At 29.2% G+C, this 23659-nt stretch overlaps 2 protein-coding genes across 10 annotated transcripts in view; both read right to left on the reverse strand.

Annotated features, from left to right (window-relative positions):
• LOC129919002 (fat-like cadherin-related tumor suppressor homolog) overlaps positions 1-10237 on the reverse strand; it is a 75589-nt gene extending 65352 nt beyond the window's left edge. For 2 of the 9 annotated variants that reach the window (XM_055999797.1, XM_055999791.1), the window contains exons 1-2: positions 9017-10237; positions 8173-8441 (exon numbers count right to left, since the gene is read on the reverse strand). The gene's annotated coding sequence lies outside the window, so the exon portion shown is untranslated. The remainder of the gene's footprint in view (positions 1-8172; positions 8442-9016) is intronic. The other 7 variants (XM_055999800.1, XM_055999799.1, XM_055999794.1 and 4 more) reach the window with 6 other exon arrangements.
• Positions 10238-18144: 7907 nt separating this feature from the next.
• Positions 18145-22905, reverse strand: LOC129919004 (mitochondrial import receptor subunit TOM20 homolog). The gene is made up of 3 exons (XM_055999801.1): positions 22544-22905; positions 22404-22482; positions 18145-18573 (listed from the first exon to the last, which is right to left on the reverse strand). The coding sequence occupies exons 1-3, from the start codon at positions 22671-22673 to the stop codon at positions 18246-18248; spliced, it is 537 nt and encodes a 178-aa protein (XP_055855776.1). The 5' UTR covers positions 22674-22905; the 3' UTR covers positions 18145-18245.
• Positions 22906-23659: the final 754 nt, after the last annotated feature.

The raw sequence follows: 23659 nt of genomic DNA on the forward strand, positions 1-23659 counted from the left end.
AAAAAATTGAAAGATGCATATTATCAAACGATTTTACCTCCACTTTATTTTATTAGCACAAAGTTTGGACGTACTAAGTTCGTACACCAAATTCCACCTGATTAAGTAAAAAAAAAATCCTCATTTTTTTTACCTTTTTTCATTCATTTTACTTTTACTTTAGAAAATTTAATTTGCTATGATAGTGGAGTAACTAAAGCTCAAAAATTGGCAATATTAGGGAACCCGGCCGAACAGCTTAGATTTTGATGATCTCTTTTTTCAAACGTCGGTAATTAAAAATACTTTAAAGTCTATAGATTAAAAATTGCCGGTGTTGCCGTTTTGATTTTTTAAATTTAATTAAAGATTTTTGTGAACAAAATAATTTTTTTTTCAAAAATTTTTCTTAAATTTCATAAATTAATTGATGCCAAAAGATTGTCTAGGAAATTCAAGGATAAAAAATATATAGGAGTGAGGGACAATCTTCCATCGTTCAAGCGATAGATCCAATTTTCTTATTAATTGACTTCAAACACAAAAAAAAATATTTGAACACAACGGCAACACCTACAATATTTAAATATACATTTTTAAAAAGCCAGAAGCCTAGTCATATTTGTAAAATTAAAATTAAGTTAATTGAATTAAGGGCTTTTGAAAGAATGGTATCTGAACTCAGATTTTTGAAAAAAAAAATTATTGAAAAAATTTTAAGATGTCGTTTTTAAATTTTTTTAATAACATTTTTTTTTTTTAATTCTGAGTTTGAGGACCATTTTTTCAAAAACTCTTAATTAAATTTAGTGGATTTAGCTTCTGGCTTTTTAAAAATGTATTTTAAAACATTGTAGGTGTTGCCGTTGTTTGCAAAATATTTTTTTTGTTTTTGAAGTCAGATTGTGAGAAAATTGCATTTATCGCTTAAACGACGGAAGATTGTTCTCTACTCCCTTATATTTGTTTTCCTTAAATTACCTAGAGAATCTTTTGCTATCATTTGTTTTTTAAAATGTAAGCAAAAAAAAATGGTTTTGTTCAAAAAAAATTTAATGTTAATTTAAAAAAAACAATACGGCAACATCGGCAATTTTTAATCTATAGACTTTAAAGTATTTTTAATTACCTACGTTTGAAAAAAAAATCGTCAAAATCAGAGCTGTTCGGCCGGGTTCCCTAATAATTTGCTTTAGTTACTCTACTATGAATAGCGTCTTTGAACTATTTTAAATAGCTAAATTAAATAAAACATAAAAACTCTTGAACGAATTGGTTACATTCAAAAAGGGTCTATTCAATAGACCATCAATCAATCAATCACAATTAAATTGTTAGCACTATTTTGAGTAAATTGAGTAAATACTTAAGCATTTGCTCATTACTTCGATTATGAAGAGCTGAAATGAGTAATTTCAGACGAAACCTTGACAATTATTTTTTATTTGAGTGACAACTGTTAGAATTTGGCCCTTAAACAAGTTTTTGTAGATTCGTTTATATAATAAACATTTCTGCAAGGTTTTTGATAAAATTGAAATATTGTCATTATTTTTGTATTTTTCTTATAGGTATACATAATTATTCACGCTAACGAATTTAATCATGTTTCCAATTAATTCTCAATCATAAGCGTAACACTCTTGTATAACCCCTAAGGTGCAGTTGTGTCATTTGTAATAAAATAAAAACAAATTAACGATAATTAGGAATAAATTTGTATCGATTTTAGTTTGTATTTAAATTAGGTAGTAATTTTATTAATACACTTTGTAAAAATTAAAAAAAAAATAATCATGATAAATTAACTAACACAAAAAGCCCTTTAAATTGGATAAGCATTTTTCTTAATTAGCTAGAAATATTTTGAATATGATTAAAAAAGACAAGTTTTTTTTTTTTAAAGAGAAGAAAACAAAAATTAATTCGCATTTTAAAGAATTAATCAAAATATTTAACGAATAGGTACAAAATTGTCACGCATGATCTAAGTTTTCATTTTTTTTGTTGGCATTTTTTAAATTTAATTTAGATCTTTGATAAGTTTTGCTTTAGCAAACTTAATTAAATGATGTACCTATATTGTAAAGTAAACAATGTTTTGTTTTGTCACGAAAACCAAAATCAGAATTTAGTAGTTTTACAACTAATTCATCTAGGAGAAAACCGGCTTTGTAAAGTGTGCGACGTAAATGGAACTGAAATCTTTATCTTAAAAATTTTTCATATAGAATAACAATGGCAAAATTATGCTTCATAAAAGTAAGCTACTTGACGAAACAACTTTTTTTTCAAACAATTAAACACAAATTAAAAATATCTCGCTGGATTTGAAAACACATAGAAAAAGCAGAAATTTTGAAATTCTTAGGTTTATAAAATCAAATTTTTTTTGAAGTGAAAACTTCTTTAGTATTGTAGTGATTTGAAACAAGATGAAACGAAAAATTTAAAAATTTAAATTTTGCACAATTCTGAGATAACGGCGAAAAGATGTTCTTTTTCTGAACACGATATATCTTTTGATCTAGAGCACATAACAAATTTATTTAACTTTAATACGCATGATGATAATATTATCTTTCCTTTAATTTATAACACATTACGGTACGTGCTCTACAAGTTATACAATCTTTAATAATTGAAAAACTTGAAAAATACCTCAAAACACCTCTGAAGATTTGTTGCCGATGACCAGCCAGCAGTAGAGGAAGTACCATAATCTCAGTTTGAAATTTCGACATGGTTGGCTTTAAAAAATTCTTACTTTTTTTGTAGGCATGGTAGAAATATGATTGAAGCGTCATATAAAAGGTGAAATAATAATGATATAAAATTTATTATAGGTTGTCTTTTAAAAAATGGATTTAAAGGCGTTAGAAGAGAAAAGAGATTGATTGTTTTGCTTTTTTTATGAAAACTAATTGGGTTAAAAAAATGCTAGCTCTTTTTGTAGATGTTGTGTACACATGGTCGATATAAATATTTTGAGCTGAAACAATAAGCTTTCAGATGGTATAAAATTTATTGTAGGTTGTAATATAAAAAAGTGATGGAATAAAAAAAGCTATATTTTTTCGATTTTTTTTAAATGATTTTTAAGGTTTCACTTCAACCACGTGTGAATTTTCATATGTTGAAATGTCTGAATTCGTTCTTAAATAGACCCCAACCCCTAAGTACCAGTTGGCAGTAACGACCTCCTAGATACTTCCATAGTGGAAGAAGTTAAAAGGCAAGCTAAATGCTGAAAGCCAAGCACTAAATAGCGATTCGAAGTGATGGAATTACTGTGGAACTTTACAAATATGCAAGTAACAAAGTCATAGTAATTCTCACAAAAAATTATGTTGGTTAAGCGAGCATTACCACTTTCGAATTTCAAAAAAACTAATGATACAATTAATTGCCGTGATTTTTGCTAAATTCAAAATAAAGCAAGACGACGCACAGTGGGACGACCCATAGCAATAAATAAAAAGATCGAATATTATTGCGGTACTTTTGAGTGATTGGTATGTCATCCCAAATATATTTAGGTTCTAACTGCATCAAAATTATTTGCGTTGTCCAATTAGTGCAAAAGTTATAGAGTGCTAAACATTGTCTAGTTTAATTTTTTTTGGTGGTGAAAAATCAGGTTGTAATTTGTCTTACTCCCAAAATTTTTTGTGCGCGGTACAAAATTAATTTAATAATGGATAATAACACTCATCAAGGTATATTAATTAATATTTAACTATAAAAAAATATTTGTTTTATTGAGTTTTGTTTTTATTAGTGATTTTCCAAGTGTTGGTAGAAAAAAAAATGTTTTGACTTTGAGTAAGATTTTCTTTTTTACACCTAAAAGGCTCTCTGGGGTTTTTATGGTTTTATACTCAGGAAAGTGTGCTCTAAAGGAATCAAGAAAAAAATCTTGCCCCAATTTGCCGCAAGTAATTATAATCGCGTTTTTTAGGTTCGACCCCCTATATCAAAAATGACCAAAATTTAAAAACTTGGCTGGATAGTGCGAAAACAGACGTTTTGATGGGTTCTGTTTGAAAATTCAACAACTTCTTGGCTTAGAGGAGTCAACAGGAGATGTAGAAGCTCAAATACAGGAAGTAACTAAATTTTATTACCTCAAAGTAAAGTAGAAGATGGAGCAGTCTCCTAGAAGACTCAATCGGTTCATGAGCGCTAAGGAATAATGCCTGAATTCTAATCTGAATAAAACTAAAGCTATACATGATTGCGTAAGTGATTACATCAATTTAAAACAAAAAAATGCTCTTTAAACCAATGTTATTTATAACATTTTACCATTTTAATCAAAAATGATGGGATCAAATTCTATAAAAATGCAAAAATTCTTAGCAGTTGTCAAATCTCCGGTCAAAAAGTTCACATATATCAAATTATGATCGAGATATATACCAATATTCATCAAAAAATTATATAGACATTAGTTTTCCCCTAGAATTTAACCCGGACGACTTAAGTTATACCTCCGAAATCGACAATGAATAAAAAGTTTTGTTTCTTAATTTTTTTATTTTATTATTTGTTTGAATATTCAAATTAAAGTGTTTTATTATCTATACTATTATTAGTTCTATTTTACATAAATTAAAATTATTTAAAAGAAAAGAAAAAATAATAATAAAAAGAAAATCCTTAAAAAAAAGTGCTGCTCAACTCTTTTAATTAAATAAAAATGAATTTCCTGGCTAAAACGTTTCCATTTATCTGGTTTTCATGTTTAATTCATAGATTTAGGTGTAAATAGACGTCTTAATGCAACTTTGCGTAGTTTCAGTCACTAAAACACAAGATATTAGAAATGCCGATTTTTCCATACATTCGTCCCACTGTGCGACGAGACTCTCGGTCTCGGTACGCTCTCGGCTCTCTTCTCATCGTATCGCAAGTCGCAATATTGTGAATTAAATATGTCATAAGTTTGTCTTGAAAGTAAAAAAAAATTGTCGCGACCTTTTTTTTTTAATAAAAGTTACTTCTGGTAGAATGCAATTAACTGTCGTGATTTTGTCTACAAAAAAATCATTTTGATTTTTTTTAATAATTTATACTTTTTTTTCATTTTTCATAAAAAATGATTTAGAACACCAAATTGAGTTCTAAAAGAAGTATGCAATTTGATTTCTTTTATGATGCATTTTTAGAAAACAAAATTTTTCAAAAAATTGTTAAAGCCTTTAAAAAAAATATTTTTTTATAAATAATCTTTTGAAAAAAAAAAATTAAAATAAAATTGGTAGGTAGGTATGCTATATTGTAGAAATTTTTAAACCAAAATTTCAAATTCAGTAGGTATCCTATTTTTGATAGGTAATTTGATTTTTGAAACAAAAATTTCCAATTTTTTTTTTTTAAATCCAACAATTTTTTTCAAAATTGTATTTCTCATTTAAATGTATTAAAATTATATGTACATACATATGTATTTGAAGCCGCTTTCGAGAAAATTAAACTTTTCCAAAAATTGTATTTGACAGGTATTTTTGTTCCAAAATTAATACCAAAAAAACCCCTCGGCAGAGTCTCCAAAAAATGTTAAATCCAAAGTTTCAAATATTCATTTTTCAGCAATTTCGATTAAGCCAAAACTCCGACCACAAAATGTTATTAACCCTTTCGGACCCAGCGTTACTCTCATGTAACATTTTTTTAAGAATTGTTAAAAAATTTTAAATTAAACAATTTTTTAGGTAACGATGGCTTAATTGAAAGTTAATAATATCTAGTTACTGGATTATTACAAATCAAATATCATACCTTTAATTTTTTTTTTATCGAGAAAGGGACTGAAATTCAAGTTTTTTTTTTTTTGCAAAAAAATTTTTTTTATATATGGTCATATTTTTGAAAAAAAAAGATATAAAAAATTTTAATGCAGAAAGTGTTTTGTTTTTTTTTGCTTAGAAGAAGTAGCATACATTATAGTTTCATAAAAATTATTTTCTCAGTTCTCCGACTTTTTTTGGTGGTCATAGGCAGTGCATGTTACTTACATGTAACTTGAGAAAAACACATTAGTTTTGCTATTTATTATTTTGGAAAATAACTTTTTGCTATTCATATTTCTTAGTTGTGATGTTTTTGACCCGATAATACCGAAAAAAACATATTTTAATATTGATTTTCATAGCTTGGGTTCGAAAGGGTTAAAAAAAATTGTCTAATTTCCATTTGTTCAGCTTTTAAAAAATTTTAAGAGTAAATTCTTTTTTCAAACAAATGTTTTTTGAATATCTCCTAATGGTAGGGTAGACAAAAATGATAATCAAGAACTAAAAATGTTTTAAAAATATTTTTTTGTGTAATTTTGATTTTTTGATAAATATTTCCTAAACAAAGGGTGGGCAAACGATGATTTTTGTGTTCGGAGAGCTCGAGGAAGACATACATACATATACCTATCTTAACACATAAAATTTGAGGCCGCACAATTCTGGCTTAAGGGGGGAAATCCCTCCAGACGACACCTTTTTCACTATGTATTTTTTTATGAAAAACTGAAAGCACTTATTGAAATTTGGAAAAAGAAAAGATATTACTGACATTATCAAGAATTGAAAAAAAAATTTTTTGAAATGAAAAAATAACAAAATGGCGGCTCTGGAGCCTTTCAAAGTTGACGCCTCTAGTTTGCGCCGTTCAATGTACAGGTCCAGGAAATCATCTTAAATCAAAAAGGAAATTTTTTTCCCTTAGATGATATTAGTACGCATTGCATGAACCTAAATTTATTTTTTTTAAATGAAAAATAAAAATTAGAAATCAAAAAAACGAAAAAAAACATGTTTTTTTTACAAAGAAGTAGTTAAAAAAAATATTTACTGTACAAATTTTATTCAACTTTTAGGTTCATGTTGTGGCTAATGATTTAAGGAGTAATTTGCTTGGATAGCTTCATTAGTTTATGAGTTACATTGCACTGCGCGGAAAAAAACTAGTTTCGAAATTTAAAGTTTAAAGTTTTCGTTTTCGTACTATGGTAGGTTCGGAGCGCATTGGTTTCGGGACTATCTAGGCGATTTTGAGGCTTCATTTAAGGCTAAGACCACTGAAAATAGTTTCTTCGGTTGATAAATAAATTTATTGCGCAAAAAAAAAATAATGCAAAAATAAAAAAATTCCGGAGGGATTTTCCCCCTTAACGGAGCTTAATAATATTTTTAAATGATCTTAGAACTTTTTTAAGAAATCAGCCGCTAAAGTAATAAAACATTAATTTTCTGCGTTGTCAAAGATGGAACATTTGTTGACCGGAAATAGGAAATAAAAAAAAATAATGAATAAACAAATAAATCAAGCACAGCAGGAATTTATCTAAAATGTTGAAATTTGTCGTTTTTATCCTATATTTTATAAGAAAAAAAACCCTTAAGAGTCCGGTACTATATGTATGTTAAAAGTATCGATTTGCTGCACAATATCGTTGGCAAAATAATTCTTTCATTCAAAGAAAGTTAACATTAGTCAGTTTTTGAGTAGGTACAAAAGGACCTACATTTATGTACTTAATTCCCAGTTAATTAATTCTAATATATATATGAATTCTATTTTAAAAGATTCATAGAATTAACCCCATTATGAATTAGATATTTCATTTAAAAAATGCATCTGCACTGCAAGGGCCTAAAAAATTTCATAAATTTAACCGTAGTCTATCGGCTTTAACATCTCTAAAAACAAAAACATGAATTTATATTCAGATTAACTTTATCGTTATTTATGTATAAGTAGCAGTTGGTATCCACCTATACAAAGACAATCCTAAATATTTCTCCCCATACAATTCTCACAAAAGCAATTTATAACATTTAGACAAAACTTTTGTAAAGCAATTAATGCATTATTATGGACCTACAACAATACGTCCACTCTCACAATCGTCTTTTGTTAAGAGTTTAGTTATAGAAATTAAATGGTCCCTCGAATTAATTAATATGTATAGGTACCTCAATTTATGTCAATTATAAACCTAACATAAATGTATGTATGTAATGTACCAGTCAAATATGTATTTACATATTTATCTAATTTACTCTAAATAATTAAGAATAACTCCTATTTTCGTGACCTTCTCTTAAATATGTGTAATTTAAATAAAAATCTCTTAAGTTTATTATTTTTTTTTTTTTTTTTTTAACATTAAAAAAAACCATTAAATTGACCTACTTGTTGAAAAGATCCCAGACAGGTGTATAATTTTATTAAAGTTGTCATAAATTAATGGAAACATTTATTTATTTATTTATTTTATTGATTTAATTTATTATTTTATCCTTTTTATTGAAGAGAGTGTTCTCGTTGTTTTTTATTTGATATCTTTTTAGTTTTTTAATCCAAATAGTGTACAATCATTTTATTATTAATTTTAATCCATAAGTTGTCTTATTTAATTTTTTGTTTCTTTGTTTGTTTGATATCCAAGAATTGTTGTTTTTCTGAAATTATTAAAAAAAAAAAAATGGGTTTTGGGGAGTTAAGAAATAGAAGTGGTAGAGTTAACAAACAGGCCTACTACACACTCTACCAAAAAACACATGTGTGGGGGGTTCTTTGAACTCAATTGCACTCAATCTACTACTATCTCTATATTAATATGAAATAAGGTACACAAATAAGTGCACTCTTTCATAACACATTCACCAGAGACGATGACAGACGACCACGACACGACACAAAAAATTAATACACGAGACCAATATCAAATTTAATTTTTTGTAGTAGTCTCATTTCGAAATCTAGAAAAAAAAAACCAAAATTAAATCCGAGCTCGAGTCGAGACATTAAACTCTTTTACTTTTTTTTTTTTAACTGAGCTTCTAATGATAACCCTTCACTGCACTCTTTTGCATAGTTTTGTTTGTATGTATTTAGTTACATACAAATAAATATCAGCCTTCACTTTATCATCACTCTACTTCACCAGCCTATCAACATACTAAACAAAAAAAAAAAAAAAAAGTAGTAGATATTTGTATGTATGTATGCAAAATGTAGGTATTCTCAACTCAACACTAAACTGATCTGCCTTTTAACACAATTTTCTCCGTTAATTCCCTTTTGTGACGGTTTTTTATTATTTATTCTCTTTTTTTCACATTATTCTCTACTCCAGCTTTACAACACTCCACATAACGTAGATTATGAATGTATCCAAAAAGATCCGACCAAAAACGAACGACGAAGATGACAAGAAGTCAGAACGACAGCGAACGACAATCGACAAAACCAACAACAACCAACGACGACGACAGACGGGACAGAACGACGACCAAAAAAAAGCGGAGAGTAGAAACAGAAAATCACATATAAAATTACATATTATTAGAACGGTGTGTAGTTGTGGAGAAGGAGAGTAGAGAAGTAATAAAAAAAAATCCAAACCAAAAGACTACACAACAACAACAACAAAAAAAACTAGATTTCATAAAAAAAGTTGTACACAATAATAATTTTTATTAATCATAATTGGGTTTCACATATTTTTTTTTTTTTTTTGGTTTACATTTTGTATGTGTGTATACACTTTTAGGTAGGCAGTTAGAAATATTTGTATGTATGTATGTATTTCTTCAAGTTACAACATGAGTTTTTAATTATTTATAAAATTCATTCCTTTGAGATCATCCAATAAATAATATCCACCATCCACAATATCCAACTCTCCTCAGTCATCCACCTTCTTTTTTTTTCAAACAGAGCTAAAACCAAGACCAACTGGCAAAGAGGCACAGTTGCACAAAAAAAATAATAAAAAGAAAAAAAAAACAAAAACACGCAAAAATTTCAGAAACAAAAAAAAAGGAACCAAACTGGTTTTTTTTTTCTTGGTTTTCTTCTTCGCGAACAAGGATTGGTTTCGTTCGTTCGGTTTGTTCGTTTCCTGGCGGCTGCCTTCACTCGAGAGGTTTTTTTTTTTTGCTTTTTTACATGAGAGTTGGTAGAATTTGATTTTCGATTTGGGGATTTTTTTCTTTACAAAATTTTACCTTTTATAAAGATACGATTCACAGGAGGAAAAAAATATATAATTATGAATGACGTATACGCACACAAACAGAATCAGACGTGGACGAGAGAGCACCAAACGACAAACTTCGACCGGAGTACACGATGAACTAAAATCGTTGGAAACCAACGGATAAACTTTTGGTCAATTTTACAGAAAAATATAAATTTTTTGCCTTTGGTTCTTTTTCTCAGATGGGTTTGTTTGATTTTTGTTTTTTTTTTTTTTTATTTATTTGATAGAAGATTGAAGAGAGTTTATTCAGCTGGTTGTGTGGATGGTTTTGGTATGATTTCGATTTGGTATGTTTGTGTTTTTTTTTTGTGTTCATTTTTTTTTTGTTTAGTTTATCATTCATTTCAAGTAAGGTAGTTTGTTTACTCTTTGTTTTTGTTTAAACAAAAGATAAAAGTAACAAATATTTTTATCAGGAATTTCTCAATTTTTGTTTTGTGGTGCAATCAAACACAAATAATATAAAACGCATGGTTATAAATAGTTTGGTTATTGGGTTTGATAAGAATTTTTTTTGAGATAGAAGTTTTGAGTGGGAGAAAGAAAAAGAGATGTTTGATGTATGATTTGGGTTTGATGTTTGATTCAAACCAAAATATTTGTACAATTAATTTTGTTTGAGTTGGTGTTGGAAGTTGGTGTATTTTCGGAGTTTTGTACTCTCTTTAATTATTTTTTTTTACCTCATTTCTTTTTGATATTAAATTGTCAATCTATTAGGTATTTTTATAGGTACTTTCAATTCAACATAAACAAACTTATTTTTGTATTGATAGGATTCTATTTAAAAGTATGTGAAAATTTATTGTATAAAATGCCTTCTTCAGATTCACTGATAGAAAAACTCACAATTAATTCATTTCAGAAAATGTCAAACTTTAAAATGATCGAAATGAATCAATTTCACAATCATCCAGAGAGAATCTGGAAATTCGGGAATTGTGGTGTGGGTTTAGATAAAAAAAAAAAAGATAAATGTAAATTTATAATGAAGAAACAGATAAATGAACTGATCGAATTTATTTTGATTTTGTTTATGTTTTTTTTTTTTATTTTGTGTGTGTTTTCCTTTTTAGTTTATTTGCTCTTACTTTTGCATTTGTGCTGATAAAAGAGATTGAGTTATTTTTTTTTTTGTTTGTTTACAATTGGTAGGATTGCCGAATGCCTTTTTTAACTGTTTTTTTACTTGCGATATAGGTACTATAGGGCAATTTTAGGATTCGTAAAAAAAATCGAACTCGACATAACAATTTTACATGACATTACGATGATGGAGAATGCCAAAAAAGTGGGTCCGGCAATTCTGTCTGTCTGTCTGTCTGTCTGTCTGTCTCTATCTGGAGCTGCAGCCTAAACGAGTGAAGTGATTTTCTTCAAACTTGATAGTTAGCAGTTTTTGGTGATTCCCTAGAGGGGAAATTGAAATTTTTTTTTATGACCAAAACTAACGGTACCTGCCATATAACGGAAATAGAAAAGTTAATTTTTTTCAAAAACGGCTCTAACGATTTTGATTAAAATTTTTGTGTGTAGTACTACACATAAGAGCCAACTTTTTAAATAAAAAAAATATTTTTTGTACCGTTATTAACGGTACCTGTCATAGAACTTTTTTTTTCGTTTCTGAATATCTCGTACAACATTAAACCGATTTAAATGAAAATTTTTATACAAAAGTATCTAAGTTAAGATAATATTAAAATTTTAGAAAATTTTCAAAAAACGCATTTTTGTTTTTTTTTTTAAATATTTCAAATTTTTTTTTTGAAAAATCAATTTTTTGAAAACGGATCAATGAAAAATTTTGAAACTTAGTTTTTATGTGTAAATTAATAATTATTTCTTCAAAGTGGCAGACCAACTTTTTTTTTGAAAACTGTTAAAAAATTTTTATATATAAAAAATTATTTTTTTTTTAAAACGGCTCCTACAATTTTCGAAATTTTTTTTCTAAAAATACCTTTTTATACAAGAAATAAAGAAATAAAATGGCATATTTATTTTTTTTTTTTAAGATAATTTCAAACGGAGTTTAATTAATTATAAAAACAGATTTAATTTTTTATACTATTTAGAGCCAATTTTTCAATCTTCTAATAAACAGTCAGTTAACTGTTCGATGAATAAAGTTATTAGGCTCATAAACAAACAGATAAAAACATTGAATTTTTCAATCAAGAATAATTTATTCTACAGAATAACAAAAAAAAAAAAATGGTCAAATTCAAAAATATTTAAAATTAAACGTCATTTTTATTCATGATTGTTTTTGTTTTCTTGTGTTCCACTGTATTTTTTTCAAAATTCTTTCAAAACAGCTTTGACAACTGACACAATATTTTTGTTGAGATTATTCACTAGAATAATTTTTATTCGTCTCTGAAAGAAGCAGATAGTTTTATTCATAGGAATAAGCTATATCTGCCTGTTGAAAAATTGATTTTTTCTCTATCCTTAGGCCCATTTCACACATCGCCGAGAACCGTCTATCCGGCCCGGATACACGGTTTTGTCAAAAAATGAGTATCCTTTCACACACACCCGGCAGCCGGTCGGTTGCAGCTGCATAAGAAACAAGAATTTTTCTTGTAGGTTTCACTTCGACTTGATGTTGATATACCTAAATAGAAAAAAAAACAACCCCTTCCTTACCTCACAATATAAAAACACAAAACAACCCTATCTTACCTCACAATACGAACTGACATCAAAATATAAAAAAAAAAAACAAAACAACCCCTTTCTTGACTACAGCACATGAGAAGGAAACCAGAACAGCAGCTAAGTTGAAGCAAAGACAAGAGAAATATATATTTCTTCTATCTCTGGTTGTAGTAAGCGCATTTGGTTTCATTTCGAACCGAACCGTGTACACGGTTTCGGTTTCGGTTTCTACGTGTGAAGGCGCCCATAAGATTGTGTATCCTAGCAACCGTGTATCCGGGCCGTTTATCCGGTTCTCGGCGATGTGTGAAATGGGCCTTATAGGCCCATTTCACACATCGCCGAGAACCGTCTATCCGGCCCGGATACACGGTTTTGTGAAAAAATGAGTATCCTTTCACACACACCCGGCAGCCGGTCGGTTGCAGCTGCAGAAGAAACAAGAATTTTTCTTGTTGGTTTCACTTCGACTTGATCTTGATATACCTAAACAGAAACAAAAAAAAAACAACCCCTATCTTACCTCACAAGTCACAATACGAACTGATATATAATATAAAAAAAAAAACAAAACAACCCCTTTCTTAACTACAGCACATGAGAAGGAAACCAGAACGGCAGCTAAGTTGAAGCAAAGACAAGATAAATATATATTTCTTCTGTCTCTGGTTGTAGTAAGCGCATTTGGTTTCATTCTGGCACCCGAACCGTGTACACGGTTTCGGTTTCGGTTTCTACGTGTGAAGGCGCCCATAAGATTGTGTATCCTTGCAACCGTGTATCCGGGCCGTTTATCCGGTTCTCGGCGCTGTGTGAAATGGGCCTTAGGAATAAGTACTAACTGACTGTTTAACTGACTATTGAAAAATTGGCCCTTATTAATTTTAAATTTCTTGAATAAAAAGCTTTAACATTATAGTTACTTTAAGCATAAGAGCAAGTACGTGCGATCCCAGTCGTGCAATTTATTTAATTTATGTTTTGTTTTTTGAAAATTTTCTAAAAATGTAAAAGAATATGTACATAATTTTAATTTAACCTGAGAAGAAAATTTAAAAAGAAGTAAAAGATAAAAAAATGTTTTTAACATTACAAATTTTGATATGATAGATAACGTATTACAAATCGATGAACGTCGCACAGTGGGCCAGATTTTTATTTTTTCTTGCAAAGTTTATAGCTTGGAACGTATTGAGATATGTATTTTAATATTTTTTTTTAAATAAACGCTAAAGAGTTTCATTAAAATTTGCTGACATGGTAAGAATCTTGTGTTAAAAATATTTTCTTTTCTTGTTATTTGCAATGAAAGCAATTAAGGTATTTTTGTTTGTTATAAAATTATTTAATTTATTTATTTATTTCATACAAATGAAGGATTTTACAATCGATGAGAGAAAAAATAGGGGTATTCACGATCCGATGCAACTGGTCTAGTATCATTGCAAAAGTGCAAAAGTGTAAAATCTTGCAACACTAAAACAACAAAATATATGGATTGAAATTTTACAATGGTCTTGCATTTTTGCTATACCCTAACCCTATTGCAAAATAAAAATACAATGGTGTAAAATTTTTTTGACAGATGGCAGCTCGCCGTCGCGTGTCGCCCATGATGAATAGTTTATCTTTTATTATTCTTATTCTTTTTTATTTTGTTTCTTTTGATGTAATTTGTGAAAATAAATTAACCCGAACACAACAAAGAATGAAATTATAAAAAAATTGAAAAAAAGAAGAAGCATCGGCGGAAAGACAACTCCGTAAAAAAAAAGAGTGAAGCTGACATAAATCATATCATGGAATTCCATTCACTATTTACTATAGATAAGAAGAGGTGCGTTCACGATCTATTGTAAAAAAATAAAATTTTACACTTTTACTAGGCCTGTTGCACCAGATCGTGAATACCCCTAATGTTATTAAATAAAATGCACGAACTTGCTTAGGGTTCAAGTTGCTAAAATTTTTAAGAGTTTTTAAATTGAAATCAATAAACTTTATTTGAAAAAAAAATCATAATTTTTCAAAGGAAAAAAAACTGAAATCGTATTGAGCAAAAACAAGAATCTATGCAATTTGATTTCTCTAATTAAAATGGATTTTTAGAAAAAAAATGTTACAAAATCGTAAGAGCCGTTTTTTTAAATATTTTTTTGAAAAAATAAAATTAAATAAAATGTTATGCCATTTTGTAAAGACTACTAATCAACATCTATGTAGGTAAAAAAAGAGTTTTAAAAAAATCAATGTCCCGTTTTCGAAAATTTGGTTTTTCATGAAAAGATAACCTTGCCTAGGTAGTATAAAATAACATTTTAATTTTTTAAACAAAATCGTTGAAGCAGTTTAAAAAAAATTAAACTTTTCTGAAATTTGTATACGACAGGCACCGTTAATTTTGGAGCAAAAAAAATTAATTCCAAAAAACCTTCTGGAAAGTCTTAAAAAACTGCTACATGCCAAGTTTGGTGTTAATCGGTCCATCCGTTTAGGCTGTAGCTCCTTATTCCTTATACAAATAAACCCGATATGCAATTACGTGTCATTATTCTACAATTTTCTAAATTTTTGATTTAGTGATTTCCAGTGCAAAAGACAAAATAATGGATGTAGAGGTAACATTTTTTAACAAAAGTTTTTAGTTTCATTGATTAAGCATTATTTTGTCTTACGCATTAAAAATAAAAAAAACATACCTAGTTTCAAACTCATCTCATATAGCGAAGTCAAACATGTTGGCAGTGTTTAACTTACTTTACTTACTTAAGGGGGAAATCCCTCCAGACGACACCTTTTTCACTATTTTTTTATGAAAAACTGAAAGCAAATTTGGAAAAAGACAAGATATTACTGACATTATCAAGAAATGAAAAAATAACAAAATCGCGGCTCTGGAGCCTTTCAAAGTTGACGCCTCTAGCTTGCGCCGTGCAATGTACAGGTCCAGGAAATCATCTTAAATCAAAAAGGAAATTTTTTTCCGTTAGATGATATTAGTACGCATTGCATGAACCTAAATTTATTTTTTTTTTAAATGAAAAATAAAAATTAGAAATCAAAAAAACGAAAAAAAACATGTTTTTTTTTACAAAGAAGTAGTTAAAAAAAATATTTACTGTACAAATTTTATTCAACTTTTAGGTTCATGTTGTGGCCAATGATTTAAGGAGTAATTTGCTTCAAATTTCAAGTCGGTAGCTTCATTAGTTTTTGAGTTACATTGCACGGCGCGGAAAAAAACTAGTTTCGAAAAATATGCGTTTAAAGTTAGTACTATGGTAGGTTCGGAGCGCATTGGTTTCGGGACTATCTAGGCACTTTTGAGGCTTCATTTAAGGCTAAGACCACTGAAAATAGTTTCTTCGGTTGATAAATAAAATTACGCAAAAAAAAAAATAATGCAAAAATAAAAAATTCCGGAGAAATTTCCCCCCTTAAGGTGACTAGCGTTTTTTAGGCAATGTTTAACTGTCCCTTAAAATTTTGGAAAATTACAACAGTTTGAATGGGAAACGAATAAGTATAAAAACCAAACTGCTTTATTTAGCATTTGTTTCCGTTTGATTTAAGTTAAGATTTCCACCATATTATAGTTATGGCACTACCATAATTTAATTTATCTCAATAGATGGCATCAATGTGGGACATCCTATTATATTTAATAAAAAAAAAACGATCCCATAATCAAAATTATATCCTTCATTCCCATAAAAATGTATTCGAACATTCTAGTCCTGGTATAATTTCTCTCCTTCCATAAATAAAATATTTTTAAAACTACCCCTTAATGTAATTCTCCTGCTGTTAAGGTTTTAGTACTATTACTGTTTCACTTTTATAGGGGATGTTCGAAATATACACTCTCATAATTATTTCCATGCTATAGCAATGGTTTGAACCAAATTAGCACTTCCGTAAGATTGATGGTATTTAAATATTTAACTGAACTTTAAAATAAAATGAAAAATCAATAAAGAAAATTTCCTTAATACAATTTCCTGTACTCAGTTACAAAAGAAGTGGCTTATCTAACTTAAAACGAGTATGTCTCTCCGAACATTCAAAAAGCAGTAATTCACTAGAGCTTGCCTTGGATAATGTTTATTTTCCTCCAGATTATCATATCCTAGTTTATTATAGTTCCTTTTTTTCGTAGTCGGTAACCCACTTGGCCACGTCTAGTACAGCTATGTGTATTTTGTATTAACAGAAACTTTTTCCCAATACCAAACGAATGGAATCATATTCTTACTGGTTCATTAAGGAATAATAGCTATAGAAAATAAAAATTTCCTTGGAAGTGTTTTCCTTGTTTCAAAGGTAGGAACGGAAATGTTCATCAAAAGTTTCCCTTAAAAGTTATTTGTATCGAAACGAAATTCTCTTGGATATTCACGATAAGGCTTTGTTTACAATCACTATAAGGACTTTTTTAGCCGACAGACACTTCTCGATAATAGTTGTCTAGCGGGAACATTTCTGAGAGGTAAGTTCGATCATTAGAAAGAAAACCAAAAACAAGCACAGAAAATAAATAGTACAAAACTTAGCATGTAAAATTTAATGGGGAACGCATATAAAAGAAAAATGAGAAAACAGTTCTTAACTTATTTAAAAAAGGAAAAATGCTTTAAACAAATTTTTCTTCGAAAGAGCCTTCCTAACATGCGATAACTTTGTTTTACAATTCTTGATATTATATTCCACAATACAGTCTCCGATGAATGGCATTGATCCCGGACACGTTTGTCTAGATTTTCCCAAATCAACTTTATTGAGTTTATATACGCGGTGATTGCAGTCGCCATGTCACGACTTGAAGAATTTCTTCATCTTTTATCTCTTTGAGATAATTCTGGTACAATCTGGACGTGTGTTTAGGGTCGTTTCGTTATCCTGTTGAATCTTAGTCTCGGGGATCAAAGCGTTTTCCTCCAATATCGTCTGATACGCCTCCTACTTCATACTTCCAATGGCTCATTCAAATAGGCAACTCGTCGAAACCCTCTTTCGACATTTTTTTTAAAACAAAAGTACCCTTTTGTATAAAAATTTAAAAAATCGAACTTTTATTACCTGTTCGTGTCGTTATTTCAAAGGTAATAAAATAAGATAAAAAACCCAATCTTTAATTGAACCCACAGGCATGAATGAAGTTAATTGTTTATGTGGAACTATAAACTTTTGACCTGCAGTTTATATTCAAAACTTATCAATTTGCCAATTATGTTGACGCGTTTAATATGTTTCATTTTTGAAAATAGAATTTAAATAATTTGTAATTTAATTTTTATATATTTTTTAAACTTCTTGTGTCACACTTTAAATTTGTATTTTTCTCTACGAAAAAAGGAAACAGCAAAAATCAACAACACAGCATTGTGCACTTTTTGTTTAGTCAAAAAAGAATGCAAATACTACATAAATAACATGAGGTTTCGTCTTTGTTTTTCTTTTGGTTTTTTTTTCAAATTTTTTGTATTATTTTTTTTACAATGATAACATTTTTAATCATCTCTTTTTTTTTTCTGTTTAATATGTTAGATTTTTATTCAAGATCATCAATAATAACTCCACCAACAGGTCCCTCTCCTGCCAAGCCACTAGGAACAACATCAGACACCGAACTGCTGCTGGCCGCAACTAATCTGGGTCCTTTTTCCTCTTCTGCTTCAGCTGTTGCTCGACTTCCGAATTCTTGCATTTTCAGAATGAGCATACCAAACACTTGAGCCGGCAGTGATGTTTGTAAGACTTGCAACAGTCTAGCGGGTTGTCCGCATACAACAATGGCATTTGCTAAATGCTCGACGCCACTTTCGAATTCACCTTGACCAATAAGGGATTCACCCAATTGAATTTCTTGCAAGAAATACCTGGAAATATACAAATTTTATTAGAAAAATTAGTTTTGAGTTTAAGGATTTTTTTTTTTTTTTTTTTTTTTTTGTAATTAAAAAAAATATTCGATATAAATTATGATTTAAGAGCAATATAACAAAATCCATTGAAAAACATGACCAGCATTAGCTTTCGAAAGTTTAAAAGTTTCTGCCCAAACAATTGCTCATCATATTAAAAGTAAATTCATCTATTGTATGCGTGCAAAGAAAATGTAGTTTTTGTCCCTGGACAGGAATTGTACTTGTACATAGAATGTGACCTTTATTATTAAACAATGGCCTGTATTGACTCCTAAGCTAAGATATTACAATTTGAATTCATCAAAACAGGATTTTTCAGAGCAATATCTCTGTTTTGTAATATCTTTCGTTCTCACTTCAACTTTGGAAAGTTTTATAATTTTTTGAAAATTATGATAACTGAAAAAATGATAAACCAGTGTCAAACCTAAAACTTCTTTTTCAGGGTGTTTGTTTCAAATTAAAATAAAAAATTGAAATGGCGAACGAAATAAAAATTTTTTTTGATTAATCAATTGGACCCAATTATTAATTTATTAATGTCGTTTTCGATTGGTTTCACTCAAGGATTCACTCATTCTGAAATCCAATAAAACAGTTTGAATCCATTCCACTCAATTTTGTTTTTTTGTGCTTGTGTGAAATTTCAAATGTCAAATATTTTTAGTATTTTTTTTTCTTGCAAACGAAAAACATTGAAAAATTATAATTTTGAAGACTACGCTGAAGAAGATGATGATATCAATTGTTCCATGGCATTTATTTATCCGTTTTTGTTTTGTAATTAATTTCAATTTCAAAAAATAATAAATTCATGAATGAAAAACCAAAAATTTTGACGGAGTTTTTTTTTGACATGTGAGTGTTCATGTATTAGTGCTTCTTGAGTGGGTTCTGAATTGAAATCGAGAAGAGAATTTCTCTTCTGAGAAGCGTTCTAGCTGTCATTTCAAAGCCAATAAAACGGTTTCAGAAGACTTCTGAATGATTCCGGACGCTTCCGGAGAGCCAATCGAAAACGACATAAATGATTTGTAAAAAACAAAAAAACGATTATGAACCGGTCGGTGGAGCAAAATACTGTTTTTTTAGAAATTTCACAAGAACTGCGTTGTGGCCATTTCATTTTGACTTTTAAGTTAGTTTATCTCGTTATAAAAACAATCTTTTTTCTTGAAACTTGGAGGGTCTTAAGGACTCATGATAAAAAAGTAGCTTAATTATTCACAGACGAGTACGCGTCTTCTCTGTTACTTTGGAATGGCCGATTTAATCGAAAACAGTAAGGATTTGGGATAAACAAGTTGCCAAATTCTGAGAGCCGTTAAATTGGCCTATCAGATTATTTCGTTTTAAACATTACTTTTGGGACACCTTGTATATAATTTATTAATTTAAAAAATTAAAATTATATGAGATAATAAACATCTTATTCTCAATTGACTGAACCAACAAAAATTCTTTTATATCTTTCTGTTCCTTCTAACTAACGCCACTAGTGTGCATTTAAAATAAACCAAAAAAATCTGTAAATCAGTTAAAAAGTGCAAGCAGGTATTATAGCTAATTATTGAAAAATTGTGAAAATGACATCAATATGGCTTTTGAAGCCAAATAAAATGCATTCAACAAGTACGGAAGATGGAAACCTGAAATTGTACGTTAAAAAATTCTGGAAGAAAAAGAAACAAGCAGCGACTATTTGGGTTTGGGTTTGTAATAAAAGGAAAATCATGTGCATTAAAAATGCTAGCTCGCCAAGACATTAGGAGTGTTTTTTTTTTTGGCATAGCTATCCGCAGTAGCAGTGGATTTTCCAAATATCAACACTTAACAAAAATACTAGGAGTAAGGAAAACGTAAACTTATAAACTTTATCAAAATTCTATCCGCAGCTCGGTTTAGTTTCTGTTACCTTAGCTGCGTGATACGGATAGCAATTCGATCGTCAGAAACGCTAGACCTTGTGGATAAGGGGGTCAATTCCCGATCTGTAAAACTGTGAAGTGATAAGTTTTATCATTATTTTCATTTTAAATTTGATTCTAGATTTATGAAAAAATTCAAATAAACTTCAAAAATGTAATAAAAAAAATTAAAAAATTAAAACAAACTTCAAAAATTTTTCATATGAAAACTCAAAATGATAAATTTTTTATCACTTCACATTTTCACAGATCGGGCATTGATTCCGGTAGACAAACAAATCTTAGATTAAAGGAATTCGCTTTCAACTTTTTGAAATGAAGTTAGTATTAATAGAATCAAAATTCCGACTTTGCAGAGTTGTTTGAAAAAAGAGAAGTGATCTTCTGGGATTCACTCGAAGAAGCAGGGAAGCAGAAAATAATTTAAGAACAAAAATTGGGTATGTCCACTGTAGAAGAATTTTGGATTGGTATCGGGTTATGTAAAAATGGTTTAGATGAAATTATGTTTGAAAATAGCAGTACCTCAGCTTAAGGAATATTTTTCATTTACAAATACATTAAATGTAAATACTTGCAATTCCTTGAAGTCAGTCCTTAATTACGATTATATTAATATGCGAAAGTGCAAATTCATTTTTATTTGAGTAATAGGTATTAATTTACCAATTGGAATGAAAAAGGGCGACCTCCGTGCTAATTAAACACAAACACTAGTCTAATTGGGATTGCCTTTTTGCATCTCTTCTTACTTCCTAATAGTTTCTAATTGCTACTTCCTGGGCTTCTTAATCATTTTGAAGAACAAAACCCTATTGAAAAGAAATGAAGAAATACTATCCCACAGAAGTTATGGTTACTGATTGGTAACTGAATTGCATATAGATTGGACCAAGGAAGAAGAGCCATGGTATCAAAATAGAGCACTCAGCGGTCAGCGCTGATTAGGTCACTGACCTTGGTTCTCCTCGGGTACCTACTATTCGTATCTTAAAAATGGCTATAAGTATCCTGTTTCATTATCATGTCCAAAAGAAAACAAGAATAATTTTGTCTTTCCCAAAGTTATATCAATACAAAACTAACATGAAATTAACTAAATCAAAACATGTAAAATATTTTCTTAAATTAAAAAAAAAAGAACAAAAACTCGAGGACACATTGGAAATCGATATTTGTCCCATGGTGAAATAGTAGGCAAATGAATTTAAACCAGCTGAATTAAAGGGCTTATAGTGAAATACGAGTTGCTGTTTGCTATGATTAATTATACACGAATTTCATTTCACAAATAATATGAAACGCTCTTTTGCATGAGCAAAAAATAAACTAACAAGAAAAAAAAAGTGACTCATTTATGAACAAACTACTAGGTTTTTAGCAGGATAAAAATGCTTTTAACATAATCAAAACTGAATGGAACACGAAAACGAGAATCCATCCAAAAATAGGTACCTACTTTGGAAGTAAAGCTTCCTTTTAACTTCCAAGGTCTACTACAATGTCAACCTTTTTTTTTTTTTTTGAGTAAAGAACAGAACAATCACCAAAGTGTGTATTCATTTTTGTTTTGTATTTTTTTTTTTTGTTCATACATAAAATCTGACGTTTTGTGTGTTGGAATCGCCGCAATCGCATGCGAACAAGAAAAAATAAAAAAAAAAAACATAATTTCCCCCAAACTACTCTACCCCATTTACCATTACATAACACAACTGAATCAATTTTTTTCCTTTTTATCTGTTCATTTTACTACAATTTGATTCATGTTATCATTTTAATCAAATTATGTTTTGATAAGAAAATACAAAATTATGTTTTGTCTTATTCATTAAGTAGATTGACATAAATTACCTTTCGATTGCCTCGTGGTCATTCAAATTGGGCATACCACTTTTGGATGTGGTGCCATTTTTACGTTGGCGACGTCTCCCTTAAAATTAAAATTATTTAATGAAAAAAAAACCCAATTTAATTATTATATTTCTACATACTCTCACGAACTTTCTTTCTATATTCGGGATCACTACGACGTTGCTTGTCGAAATAAATGCAATATCCAAGAAATAATGTTCCGGCAACCCCAGCAGCAATTCCAATTGTAGTTTTGTTTATTTCAATCATTGTTTTTTTTTTTTTTAACTTCAAATTATTATATCATATGTGTGAATAAAGTAAAAATAACACAAAAAAAAATATTAATATATTTTCGTTTCGAATTGAAATAGATTTTTCAAAAATAAAAAAAGTAATAATACAATTAAATTTTATATTTTTTCAATTTAAACAAACGAGAGGTAGCCGGACGACAAATTCCCAATCTCGACACTCATTTGTGAAAATGAATGAGGAAAAACTTTTTTTGTCTCTACTAGATGAAAAAAAATTGGAAAAGGAAAAACGGAATGGAAATAGAAGTGAGATGGATGGATGTCATGTTTATTGAAGTGATGGTTGTCTCTTTTGCACATTGTAGTGGCGGCGGCTTGGGGCTAAGAGCGCTGGATAACACAGCGGTGATATGGGTAAGTTATGGGATGCAAATCTATTTCTACATCAGCCCTGTTCCATTGGAGGTGGTAGTTTACTACTACCCTGCAAACCAAACCTCAGTTTAGGGGAAAATACAACCACCAACAAAGGATGTATGTGTTTGCTTATTTACCAAAATCTCTCCCCTCAAAAAATAGTAGTTTTGTTTCTCCTGAAAAAATAAACTCTTCTTTGGTAAATGGGAGGAAAAGAGCGCGATGTATGTAATACACAAAGTTTTGTCTCTTTTGTAATGGCGACTCGCGTATGATTTGACTTTTCCTGCATTTTATATTTTCTAGTGAAACCAGTTAAACCTTGATAGCCACAGCAACATACTAGTTAAGTCTTAACTACATTGGCTCAAAAAGTGAAAAAGTACAAAAGTGAAAATTTTAAAACGCATTTTTGTATAGTTTTTCGGCCTGAAAAATTAAAACAAATGATGCAGAAAGCTTATTTTTTGGTCTAATAAACAATTTTTATACTCTTTTTCACAAAACAACTGCGCTAGACAGAAAAAAAATATTTTCACTTTTGTACTTTTTCAAAAAGTGGTGTATGTAGTTAGTTCTCTA

This window comes from Episyrphus balteatus, chromosome 4 (assembly GCF_945859705.1).
Source record: "Episyrphus balteatus chromosome 4, idEpiBalt1.1, whole genome shotgun sequence".
In the NCBI taxonomy this organism is placed as follows: Eukaryota; Metazoa; Arthropoda; class Insecta; order Diptera; family Syrphidae; genus Episyrphus; species Episyrphus balteatus.

What these genes read in the sequence shown, in the direction of transcription:
- LOC129919004 (XM_055999801.1), bottom strand. Translation starts at nt 22,673, where the DNA reads ATGATTGAAATAAACAAAACTACAATTGGAATTGCTGCTGGGGTTGCC. An exon ending in TAGAAAGAAAGTTCGTGAGA is followed by an intron (nt 22,483 to 22,543) that starts GTATGTAGAAAT and finishes TTTAATTTTAAG; the next exon opens with GGAGACGTCGCCAACGTAAA. An exon ending in GACCACGAGGCAATCGAAAG is followed by an intron (nt 18,574 to 22,403) that starts GTAATTTATGTC and finishes GTATATTTCCAG; the next exon opens with GTATTTCTTGCAAGAAATTC.